Source organism: Ovis aries, chromosome 2 (genome assembly GCF_016772045.2).
Source record: "Ovis aries strain OAR_USU_Benz2616 breed Rambouillet chromosome 2, ARS-UI_Ramb_v3.0, whole genome shotgun sequence".
NCBI lineage: Eukaryota > Metazoa > Chordata > Mammalia > Artiodactyla > Bovidae > Ovis > Ovis aries.
Window position 1 is genome coordinate 160321979 of NC_056055.1, and position 12831 is coordinate 160334809.

The 12831-nt window shown below is 40.7% G+C and overlaps 1 protein-coding gene across 4 annotated transcripts in view; it reads right to left on the reverse strand.

Annotated features, from left to right (window-relative positions):
• LYPD6B (LY6/PLAUR domain containing 6B) overlaps positions 1-12831 on the reverse strand; it is a 252349-nt gene that overhangs the window by 25864 nt on the left and 213654 nt on the right. For all 4 annotated transcript variants that reach the window (XM_015093424.4, XM_060409978.1, XM_015093423.4 and 1 more), the window contains one exon: positions 7877-7935. Coding sequence is in view for 2 of the 4 variants with exons in the window: in XM_015093423.4 (XP_014948909.1) it covers positions 7877-7935 (59 nt within the window). In the remaining 2 variants the exon portion in view is untranslated. The remainder of the gene's footprint in view (positions 1-7876; positions 7936-12831) is intronic.

Below are 12831 nucleotides of genomic sequence, written 5' to 3' on the forward strand. Positions count from 1 at the left end.
GGCAAGAATACTGGAGTAGGTTACCAAGCCCTCCTCCAGGGGATCTTCCCCTCCCAGGGATCTAACCTGCGTCTCTTAAATCTCCTGCATTGGCAGGCGGGTTCTTTACTACCAGCGCCACCTGAGAAGCCCCTGGCACTCTGTGTAAGAGACTGTATTACCTATCACGTCAGCTGCTTTCAGCATCCACACGGTTATCTTTCATTTGGGAAAGCTTGAGGATGCAGAACTGTTGCTATGCATTTGTCCTGTTGTCTTTCTTCATGTCCTTCTTATGTCACGGACCATGGTTTATACAACTAGCCCACATTATTCCTGATTCTATATCTAAAATTGTATTGCACAAGAACATGTTCATGGCTATCATTCTAAAACAGGAGGCCATTTGAAAACCAACAATAAACTACATGCAATGGCAAAAGAATATCATGCTAACTTTTGCACAGTCACAAATTCCAGAACTGATTATTCAAAGAACTCTCTGGAAGGTAACAAGCTTATAAAAGCAATTCTAGTAAAAAAAATTTCTGCATTCTACATATATAACAAAGTTACAGCATGTCACTTGCCCTATAAATTATCACTATTACCACTTGGAGCAGAAGGAAGTGTACACATAAAGATATATTTGTGCATCACTTTATATTCCCAGAGGAAATTGAAAAATTATAGGCATTAAATAGTGTTTTAATTGCATCATGAAAAATGACATTTAAGCAACGTTTCACAGTCCCACAAACGTCGAGTCAAGTGTATATGCTGCCTTGTCTAGCACAGGGAGAATGGCTTTTAGAGGCACTCAGGCCTGGGAGCAAATTCTGACCCTGCCATTAGTTGGACCTGCCACCTCTGGCTGATTCCTCTACTGCTCTGAGACTCGGGTTCCTATCAGTAAAACAGATATTAACTATCTATTTTGCACAGAGTTGTGGGAATTAAAGGAGAATGACTAAGTCCCTATACATTGTTGGTTTAATTATCAAACTATTAAATAAGTATTAAACACTAAAATTAGAAGGGGGTGGAATGGATTGGGAGATTGGGATTGACTTATATACACTACTATGTTCTAAATAAAAAACCAACAAGGACTGTATAGCACAGGGAACTCTATTCAATGCTCTATGGTGACTAACTGGGAAGGAAATCCAAAAACGGGAATATATGTATATGTATGGCTGATTCACTTTGCTGTATAGCAGAAACTAACACAACATTATGATGCAAAAAAAAATCTAAAATGAGAGACTTATGGTTCCTCAATGGATTACATACCAGCAAATATGATTAAGATTATACCATATCTGGGCCAGATTTAAGACAAATTCAATACACCTATTTTCAGCTCTCAAATGCTGTGATTATCTAAGTATATAAGAGAGAAGAATGTAAAACTCCTCTGAAGATGAGTTTTAAGGAAACTACTCTAGAATATATGTGAGCACAATATTTAGGCCTCAGTGGAGTATTTTCATTTATCTCCTTTCTGATAAATCTATATTCTTTGTCTATTAAGTTCAGTTGCTCAGTCGTGTCCGACTCTTTGCGACCCCATGAACCACAACACGCCAGGCCTCCCTGTCCATCACCAACTCCCAGAGTCCACCTAAACCCATGTCCATCGAGTTAGTGATGCCATCCAACCATCTCATCCTCTGTCGTCCCCTTCTCCTCCCACCCTCAATCTTTCCCAGCATCAGGGTCTTTTCAAATGAGTCAGATCTTTGCATCAGGTGGCCAAAGTATTGGAGTTTCAGCTTCAACATCAGTCCTTCCAATGAACACCCTGGTTGGATCTCCTTGCAGTCTAAGGGACTCTCAAGAATACATTTGAATCAGTTCTAAATGAGATGGATGAAACTGGAGCCGATTATACAGAGTGAAGTAAGCCAGAAAGAAAAACACCAATACAGTATACTGACACATATACACGGAATTTAGAAAGATGGTAATGATAACCCTGTATGCGAGACAGCAAAAGAGACACAGATGTATAGAACAGACTTTTGGACTCTGAGGGAGAGGGAGAGGGTGAGATGATTTGGGAGAATGGCATTGAAACATGTATACTATTATGTAAGAAACGAAGTGCCAGTCTATGTTCGATACAGGATACAGGATGCTTGGGGCTGGTGCATGGGGATGATCCAAAGAGATGATATGGGGTGGGAGGTGGGAGGGGATTCAGGATTGGGAGCTTGTATACACCCGTGGTAGATTCATGTCAATGTATGGCAAAACCAATACGGTATTGTAAAGTAAAATAAAGTTAAAAAAAAAAAAAGAATCCAAAAATAAAAAAAGAGTCTTCTCCAATACCACAGTTCAAAAGCATCAATTCCTCAGTGCTCAGTTTTCTTTATAGTCCAACTCTCACATCCATACATCTTTCTCTATGCTCATAAATAAAAACAGTTCTCATAAAGTGTGCTTTAAAAAGCAACAGGCTCCCTAGAGTCTGTCATACAAAGTAAAGTAAGTCAGAAAGAGAAAAACAAATATTGGATATTAATGCATACATATGAAATCTAGAAAAATGGTATTGATGAACCTATCTGTAGGATGGGAATGGAGATGTAGAGACCAGACTTGTGGTCACTGTGGTGTGGGAAGGAGAGGGTGGGACAAGTTGAGAGAGTAGCATTGACATATATAAACCATCATGTGTAAAATAGATAATTAGCAGGAAGCTCAGCTCAGTGCTCCTTGATGACCTAGAGGGGTGGGATGGTGAGTGGGTAGGAGGGGAATTCAAGAGGGAGGGGATATATGCATACAGATGGCAGATTCATATTGCTGTATAGCAGAAACACAACACTGAAAAGCAATGATACTGCAATTAAAATTTTTTTAATTTTTTAAAAAATTCAAAAAAAGAAAAAAAGAGCAGTAGACTCTGTGCTTGTATTTCTCACTCTTCTTTAAAGAAATACTTTGTATTTCTCACTCTTTTTTAAAGAAATACTTTGTGTTTCTCACTCTTGTTTAAAGGCTAAGCTCCAATATTTCTCCCTCATGAAAACTTTCTGTGTCTACTCTGCTCCATGTAATAGTCTCCACCCTGGAAAATGCTTGGGGTTTGTTTGGGGATACAAGGTTGCCCTTCCTTATCGAGCACTGGAGTGGGAACTGCAGCTCCAACTCTTGCTTAGAGATGAGCTAAAGACCTCTAAATGCCTCACACACACAGGCATTACCTTTAAAAAAAAAAAAAGCTTTTTCATCTTTTCCACCAACAGAATTTCCATTTCCATGTTGACTGTTCATTTAGATTTTAGGTGAACACATGAAGATTGTGAGAGCTCTGTTTTCAACAACTAAAGCTCTGCCCATCGCTGGCCTAGTGTATTCACATGTGGTTCAACACACACTAGGTTGGGCCTTAAATATGCTCTGACCACATGACCTTCCCAAGCTATCCTAAAAGGGTGAAAGGGACTGAGCCCTGCTGGGCTTTCATCTCTTGCTCCTCCAGCCCCGCCATCCAGCCTTGTCCACTCTGATCTGTGCCCTGCGAAGCCAAGCTACGATGACTGGGCGCACAGTTCCCTTTCCTACGGGCTCTCGGTTTGATTTGGCCAGTGGCAGGAACGGGCACACTGGAGAGTGGGCAGAGAGTGAGACTGAGGAATTTACTGCCCTGCCAGGCTGTCGTCATGTCTCTCAGCGCCTGTCAGGTCCCTAACTTCATAGCTACCTTCTCCTGGGTTCCAGTAACCATTTTTTCTTATCCGAGGCTCAGATGGTAAAGAATCTGCCTGCAATGCAGGGGAACCCAGGTTCAATCACTGGGTCGAGAAGATCCTCTGGAGAAGGGAAAGGCTACCCACTCCAGTTTTCTTGCATGGAGAATTCCATGCTCAGAGGAGCCTAGTGGGCCACAGTCCATGCAGTGGCAGAGTCAGACACGACTGAGCAACTCACAGCTTCAGGCCTGTAGGAGAGAAATGGCTTCTCTCTGTTGCCATCTCTGAAGGCTGGGACTATCCTTTGTCGATATCCCTAAACCCAGCCCAAACCACTGTAATAGCCCCTTATTCATTCTCTCAAATAACACCAGTCTGAATGTGCCATCTGGTTCCTTCCAGGACCCTGACGAAGCTGTGAATCTAGTCTCAAAACACTAGGAAGTGAGTCACACTGAACAAAGTGTCAGGAATAGCTGCAGTGACTAAACAACACCTCTTCACCAGGAGAGCATAAGAGCAACTGTTACAACCGGATATGCCACAAACTAATCAAGGGGAGAATGAAGGCTTTGGAAAGAAAATGAGAATATTAACAAGAAAAATCTAGCTGAAAAATATTTTATAATCCCATGCAAATATCATAAGTCCACCAAAACGCATCTTTTTTCCTGCTCCTGATCACTAAAGAACATCATGAAATAAGGTGAAAGAGAGGGAGGTGAAATTCCTGAACCTTATTTAATAAAAGAGCTGAGAAAAATGAACACATTTTGATGAACACAGCACTGCAGCCCATGGAAGCTTTAGTGTATTCAAAGCTGTACTCTTACTACATCATAGAACCTAACACAGAAATGTAAGTTTATTTAAACATAAACATTTCACTGAGGAAGGGGGAAAGATGGGGGAGTAGGAAGACCCTGAGCTCACCTCCTCTCATGAGCACAGCAAAACAACAGCTATCTTCAAAACAATCACCCATAAAAAATGACTAGAACCCACCAAAAAAGATCTTCTCCAACTAAAGACATAAAGAAGGAACCACAACAAGACAACTAGGAAAGGCAGACTCAAGAAACAATCAAATCCCATACCCCTGAGTGGTTGACCCCCCAGACTGGAGAATTATATTGTACAGGTTCTCCCAAAAGGCATAAGAATTCCGGACCCCATGTCCAGTTCCCCAGCCTGCATGGTCCTGCCTCAGGAAGATCATCCGCTAGAGCAGTAGTCCCCAGACTTTTTGGCACCAGAGACTGGTTTCCTGGAAGACCATTTTTCTGTGGGCCGGCAGGAGAGGGGGAAAGTTTTGGGATGATTCAAGTGCAAATGATAACATTTACTGTGTACTTTATTTCCAGTCTAATGCTGCTGCTGATCTGACAGGAGGTACCAGTCTGTGGCCCAGAGGCTGGGGACCTCTGCCCTAGAGCATTTGACTTTGAAGGCTAGTAGGGCTTAATTTCAGGAGCTTCACAGTATTGGGGGAAATAGAGACTTCACTCTTAAAAGGGCTACACAGAATTTCACATACAACCAGGACCTAAGACAAAAGAAGTAATTTGATAGGAACCTGCGCCAGATCTCCCTGCTTGTCTCAAGAGAGTCACCCAGAAAGATGGGAGGTGGCTGCAGCTTACCGAGTGGATGTAGACACTAGTCAGAGCCATAAGGGGGAACATTCCACACATGAATACTGCTGCTGGCAGCACAAAAGATCCCAAATAGTAAAAACAATCTTGAGAAAGAAGAACAGAGCTGGAGGAATCACATGCCTTAACTTCAGACTATATTACAAAGCTACAATAATCACAAGCTAGAATCAAGATTGCCAGGAGAAATATCAATAACTTCAGATATGCAGATGATACCACCCTTATGGCAGAAAGTGAAGAAGAAGACTCTTGAGAGTTCCTTGGACTGCTAAGAGATCAAATCAGTCAGTCCTAAAGGAAATCAACCCTGAATATTCATAGGAAGGATTGATGCTGAAGCTGAAGCTCCAATATCCTGCCCACCTGATGTAAAGAGTCAATTCACTGGAAAAGACCCTGAGGCTGGGAAAGCTGAAGCCAGGAGGAGGAGGAGATGACAGAGGATGAGAAGGTTGGATGGCATCACCAACTCAATGGATATGAGTTTCAGCAAACTCCCGGAGATTATGAAGGACAGGGAAGCCTGGCATGCTGCAGTCCATGGGGTTGCAAAGAGCGACTGAACAACAACAGTAATCAAAACAGTGTGGCACTAGCACAAAAACATATAGATCAGTGGAAGAGGACAGGAGTCCAGAAACAAACCCCCATACTTACAGCCAATAATAATCAACCTGAACTTTGATAAAGATGGCAAAAATATACAATGGGGAAAAGACAATTTCTTCAATAGGTGAAGACTGGACAGCTACATGTAAAAGGATGAAATTAGAACATTCTATCACACCACATACAAACATAAACTGAATTAAAGACCTAAAAGTAAGACCAAAACCCTAAAACTCTTAGAAGAAAACATAGGCAGAACACACTTTGATATAAATCACAGGGATATTTTTTGGGTCTGTCTCCTAAATTAAAGGTGATAAAAGCAAAAATAAACAAATGGAACCTAATTAAACTGAAAAGATTTTGTGCAGCAAAGGAAACAACTGAAAAACAAAAAGACAACCTACTGAAAGGAAGGAAATATTTGCAAATGACATGACTGATAAGGGATTAATAACCAACATGCGTAAACAGCTCAAAGGACTCTATAAAAAAAATAAACAACCCAATTAAAAAATGAGCAGAACTTGATAGCCATTTTTCCAAAGAGGACATGCAGATGGCCAATAGGAACATGTTAGGAAGCTCCACATTGCTAATATAAGAGAAATACAAATCAAAAGCACAATGAGTTGTCACCTCACACCTGTCAAAATGACTATCAACAAAAATAATACAAATAGCAAATGTTGGTGAGGATGTGGAGAAAAGGGAACACTCATACATTGTTGGTGGGAGTGTAAATTGGCGCATCCACTGTGGAAAACAGTATAGAGGTTTCTCAAAAAACTAAAAATAGAACTACTATATGACCCAGCAATTCTACTCCCAGGTATTACTGAAAAAAATTTAAAAGTCACTAGTTGAATAAGATGCATGCACCTCAATGTTCACGGCAGCATTATTTACAGCTGCTGAGTCGGGAAAGCAACCTGCGTGTCCATCAACAGATGAACAGATAAAGAAGTGGTACATACATACAATGGAATACTGCCACTGCTAAGTCGCTTCAGTCATGCCCAACTCTGTGCGACCCCACAGATGGCAGCCACCAGGCTCCCCTGTCCCTGGGATTCTGCAGGCAAGAACACTGGAGTGGGTTGCCATTTCCTTCTCCAATGCATGAAAGTGAAAAGTGAAAGTGAAGTCGCTCAATCATGTCAGACTCTTAGCGACCCCATGGACTGCAGCCCACCAGGCTCCTCTGTCCATGGGATTTTCCAGGCAAGCCATACTCAGCCGTAAAAAGAAAATAAAATTTTGCCATTTGTAGCAACATGGATGGACTTGGAAGGCATAAGCTAAATGAAATACACCAGAAAGATACACTACATGCTATCAGTTATATGTGGACTCTGAAAAATATAACAAACTAGTGAATATAACAAAAAAGGAGCAGACTCAGATGTAGAGACAAATTAATGGTTACAAGTGGAGTCAGGTGAGGAGGGCAGCACGGAGGCAAGGCGGGGGCAGGGGGGGTGAGAGAAGTGGGAGGTACAAACTATGGAGTTTAAAATATTGTAAACTAAAAAAATAATTTAAAAAATAGGCTCAAGGCTGTGTTGTACAAGGCAATATAGCCAATATTTTCTAATAACTATAAATGCAAAGTAATCTTTAAAAATTCTATATTTTAAAAATTAAAATAAATTCACTGAAAACCAGAATTCCACATTAACACAATTACGATTTGCCCTATTCTCCTTCCTTAAAATGTTGTGTTTCAATAAACAACACTATTTTTATGTGACAATGGGCTTGTCACTTAAATGAAGGACTTTCTCCTGAACTTCCTCTGATTTTTCTCTGGTTACCTCTCACCTCCACAGTCCAAAAACTTCCTATTGCAATAATGGTCTTAGCAGCCTCATTTGCCCAGAGAAGCCATTTACTTCACCTTCCAAATCTACTCGTACTCACCCTTCTTAATTTTCTCTTCGCCTCCTCTTTTACTTCCTGCTACTCTCACCCAAGGACACCTAAAAAAAAAAAAGAAAAAACGGTTCAGCTTGAAATGTACATTGAGATCTCATCCATATTCTGTACCAATTTCCAGACCATAAAACTCCTTATTGGCAGAGACAGTGTTCTATGATAATGCCTAAAAGAGTCCCTTTTACCTTGTGCTTAAAATAAAGCACACCTTGAAAGTACTCTGTAAAACAGCTTCAGGCAAATACAGAAATCAAAGAGGCCAAAAGAGGGGTCTCTTTTCTTTTCCCCTTTTGTTAATGAACACAAAGATTCTTTTCCCTGGAACACCTAAGAGAGAAAGCTAGGTTAGGGATTTGGTAAGACTGGCATCTGGAAAGTGAGGGGGCCTGGGGGAGCCCCAATGACTCTTATTGTTTAAACCACGCTGGAATGTGAAGCCGACTATAACCAACGCCCAGCTCTCACCACTGACTTCTTGTCCAAAGAGTCACAAATCTGAGCTACTGTCTTCCAAGGAGGCCAACAGCCACTCCAGCAGCCAGCTCAGTGCACGCACCTCAGGCCTGCCACTCCTCGCTAACCTCCTCCTGCCCCCACCACAGTTGCTTGCTACCATTCACACAGGGTAGACACTCAGTAAGGAATTGTTGAATATGCCCGAACAAGGATGACTTCACCCATTCATTCAGTTTGAAAAGTCTACTCCCCTGACTCTGATGATGACCGATTTCCATTTACCTTTGGCATCTGTGTCTGGGCAGCGGGCAACTCATGGCTGTGCAGCCTCAAATTATCACAGTCACTAGATCATGACTCATCAGTAAAGAACTTTCCCATCAGAACCTAATTAAGGTTCCCCACCTCCCTGTGAGGTAAGCGGGTATGCTCTCCTGCAGTTTATAAGGAGGAAGTTGGGGATGAAGAGGTTACCGGCTCTGTCAAAGGTTATTGAGGGTGTCAGCCAGGGGTGAAGTCATTCCACAGTCACCCCGGTGCAGTCTTTCCACTCACTCTGGGTCCAGGTCTTTTCCTTGTGCTGTAACCACCTTACCATTCTCTGGACTTTTGTGATGGTGCAGACAGAGTCCAGCAGATACATGCATTTCAAGAGGGAAAAAAGGTATGGTATACCCTCCTCGTGGCTGAGTAGTAAAGACTCTCCCTGCCAGTGAAGGCGACAAAAGGGATGCAGGTTCAACCCCTGGGTTGGGAAGGTCCCCTGGAGTATGAAGTGGCAACCTGCTCCAACGCTCTTGCCTGGAAAATCCCATGGACAGAAAAGCCTGAAGGGCTAGAGTCTATAGGGTCAAAAAGAGTCAGACATGACTTAGCAACTAAACTACAAGAAGAAAGTGTGCCCTTGCTAAATACTTCAGCCGTCTCTTCCCATAATAACTCATATTAGAAGTCCTCTCTCAGATACTTTCCAGTAAAAGTACTTTGTTAGGTAGAGTTAATACTGTCTCCTGGAAAGAGGGTTCAGAATAAAACATCTTCATCCTTTTCCTGAGAAAGGGACAATAAGGTTCACTCCTGCTACTTCAGAGGCACAAGCCAGCACACAGGCAGCCTTGGAGTTCAGGGTTATTGCCTGTTCAGGTTTGTGAACTTCCCAGAGCACAATGATCGCACAGTCTCCACTACACGCTTCGGCCAGGCCCTCTTGGCTCTTCAGCACGCTTTATGTCTCTGATGGGTTTGCTAGGGCAGGTACACAGCAAATACTGCAACTTCCTCTACCACCGCCCTTTCTGACTTTGCCAAAGAGAACCAGGGTTATCTGCTCCCAAGGGAGAAGCACGTTTCAACCACCAAAACCATGTCCTTTTTGCTTTGCCAGTTCTGCTTCCTCCTCCTAGCTGCAGATGAGGACCCTTCCCAGGTTTCCAGCTTTTATGTTATTACTATTTACTTTCCCACAGTGTGATTATTGTTACTTTTCTTAGGGACCAGATTTATGCTCGCACATTGTACTCCCACTCCTTGTTGATTTGTAAGTCACCAGACCCATCCCTGATCTGAGGAGGCTGCACTGTATATTTCTGCCATTTTACATAGCATGAACTGGAGTAGATTACTTAGTATTTCATTTGGGGAATGACTAGTCCAGAAAGACTATAAAACATGCTCTAATGCCACAGTAATTAAAACAGTGCAGCAGCAGCATTTGAGTAGACAAATGGAACAGAATAGAAAATCTGGAAAACAGACTGAAATACATGTGAGAGTCTGTTATATGGGGAGATGGCATCTAAAACCAGTAAGATGAGAATAAACTTCAAGAAACTGGGTTGGGATAACTGGGTACATACATCAGACTGCACACACACAAAACAAAGGCATAAATGTTCCAGAAAAGAAAATTTGAACACAGACTGGTACTGGATAATCTTAAGGGATCATTGGTATAACAATGAAATAGAAATTATATCCTAAAAAGTTTGACATGTTATTGATATATATTGATGTACTTACAAAGTAAATATAATGTCTGGGGTTTGCTTTAAATATTCTGAAAATGGGTAGGAGAATAAGATGAAATAATACTGGCAAAATATTCTGAATTGTTGAAGTTGGATGACAGGTAGTTGGGGTTTATTATACTATTTTCTCTAATTTGTCTATGCTTAAAATTATCTGTAATAAATATCTTAAAAATACAAGAAAATATAAATGACTTCCTTGGAGTGGGGAAAGGCTATTCTGACTATGATTAAAAATTTAGAATGTATTAAAAAGTTTGAAAATTCAATTACATTAAGCAAAAATAAATTCCGTATGACAAAAAAATCATAAATTTTAAAAAAAGCAAATAACCTGGGGGAAATATTTTCAACTCATGTCACAGACAAAACAATGGATAATCTCACTAACATTGAAAATTTGTAAGAAAATTATCAGCAACCCAACAGAAAAATTAGTAAAGGACATTAATAGACATTTTGTGGAAAAAATGAATAAAATGGGCTTTAAACAACACGATGTAAGCTGACCATCTTTTCAAATAGAAAAAATATAAATTAAAACTATACTTTATAAATTCCAAATTTTGACTTGTCTGATCGATAAAAATGTTTTCTAACACTCTTTTGAGGAGACCATAGGAAATCAGTCATTTTCATACACTGCTGGAGGGAATGTGACTCCAAGGAGCAATTTGGAAACATTATTAAAATTTCAAATGCATTTACCCTTGACCCAAAATCTCACTTCTGGGAATTTTTTCTACAGATGGTCTGCTTTCATGCAAAATAATATACTGCCATGATAGTCTTTGGAGCCTTGTTTATAATAGCAAATGATTGGACAAAACCCTAAGTGTCCATCAAAAGATCATGTGTGTGTGTGTGTAGGGGAGTGTATACATATATATATACACACCTAAAATGGAATATGATGCAGCCGTTTGAAACAATGGGATTTCCCTGGCTGTCTAGTAGTTAAGGCTCTATACTTCCACTGCACGGGGCAGAGGTTCCATCCCTGGTCGGGGAACTAAGATCTTGCATGTTGCATGGCACAGCTAAAAAAAGAAAAAAAAGGAGATACTCCCTATATTCTGCTGTGAAAAAGTTCTAGGAGAGATATATATATATATATGAATAGAGATAGTTATAAATATATGAATATCATGTCATTTTTGTATGTTAGAGAGGGAACAAAAACTGCTATATGTATTCATACTTATATGCATAAATATACTCAGGAACAGTTTATAGGAAACTAATAAAAGTGACGACATGTAGGTGGAGGGACAGGGATAAATAATACACCTAATAAGAGGACAGAAGTGGGATGGAGACTTCTCAAAGCACATCTCATTTCATTGTTTTGAATTTTGATCCATATGAATGCATAACTTACTCGAAATTTAAATTAAAACAGGGTTTGACTGGCTCTGTAGTTTATGGATAAGTACCTACTGTATATTTAAAAATCAACAGTTCTCTCTAAATGGACCAGGGACTTTGTAAATCCAAAGAGCAAATGATACAAAAACATTGCAGAGCCAAATAAAAATGCTATCATTTAGTGGTAGGGATGGGAGTCCCAGACAATTCACCATCTTAATTACATTTTGCAAATTCCATTGGGAAAGCCCCTGAGATCTTAATAAGAACACAGTCACAGTTGTCTGCAATATGACAATGGATTAAAAATGCAGGAAAGGGAGAGAACAGCCAGGAAGCCCTGCCTTCCAGCAGAATGGGAGTGCTCTATCCATTTGAATCCACTGTGATTGTTGACTATTAGCAACACATCCCTCTCTCACTGCAGGGCAATACGTTCTAACTTTTTCATTCCTAAAGTCTAGACCCCAGATTCCACATTTAGAAGGATTTAAATAAACTGTATTGGGAAAGCCCCTGATGCTGGGAAAGACTGAAGGCAAAAGGAGAAGAGGGCAGCAGAGGATAGGATGGTTAGAGAGTATCACTGACTCATTGCACATGAATCTGAGCAAACTCCAGAACATAGTGAAGGACAGGGAACCCTGGGGTTCTGCAATCCATGGGGTCACAAAGAGTCCGACATGACTGAGTGACTGAACAGCAACAATGTAGAAGATATGCAATAAACCAGGTTTTAATGTAAAACAAAATGCACAACTGCCATGAAAAGCATGCTCCACAAAAAATAATTACCTTAATATGATATACAGAATTTTGACAAGCACACACACAACTTTCATGTTCATCAGCCCACATTGTTTATTGCCCCTAAATGAGCAATTTCTGTTAGGCTCTTTGAACTATGAGAAATGGCTTATCTCCCAGGACTCCAACTGAGGTTCTGAAATCTCAGAATTCAGCAACCCCCCATCTCCACATGAAGGCTTCAGCGGTAAGAGGGGCCTATAACCCACTCCCACAGGAAAGGATGCAATGGTTCCTTGTGCACATAGTTGGGGGAAAATTCCTATTTAACTGAGTATCAAG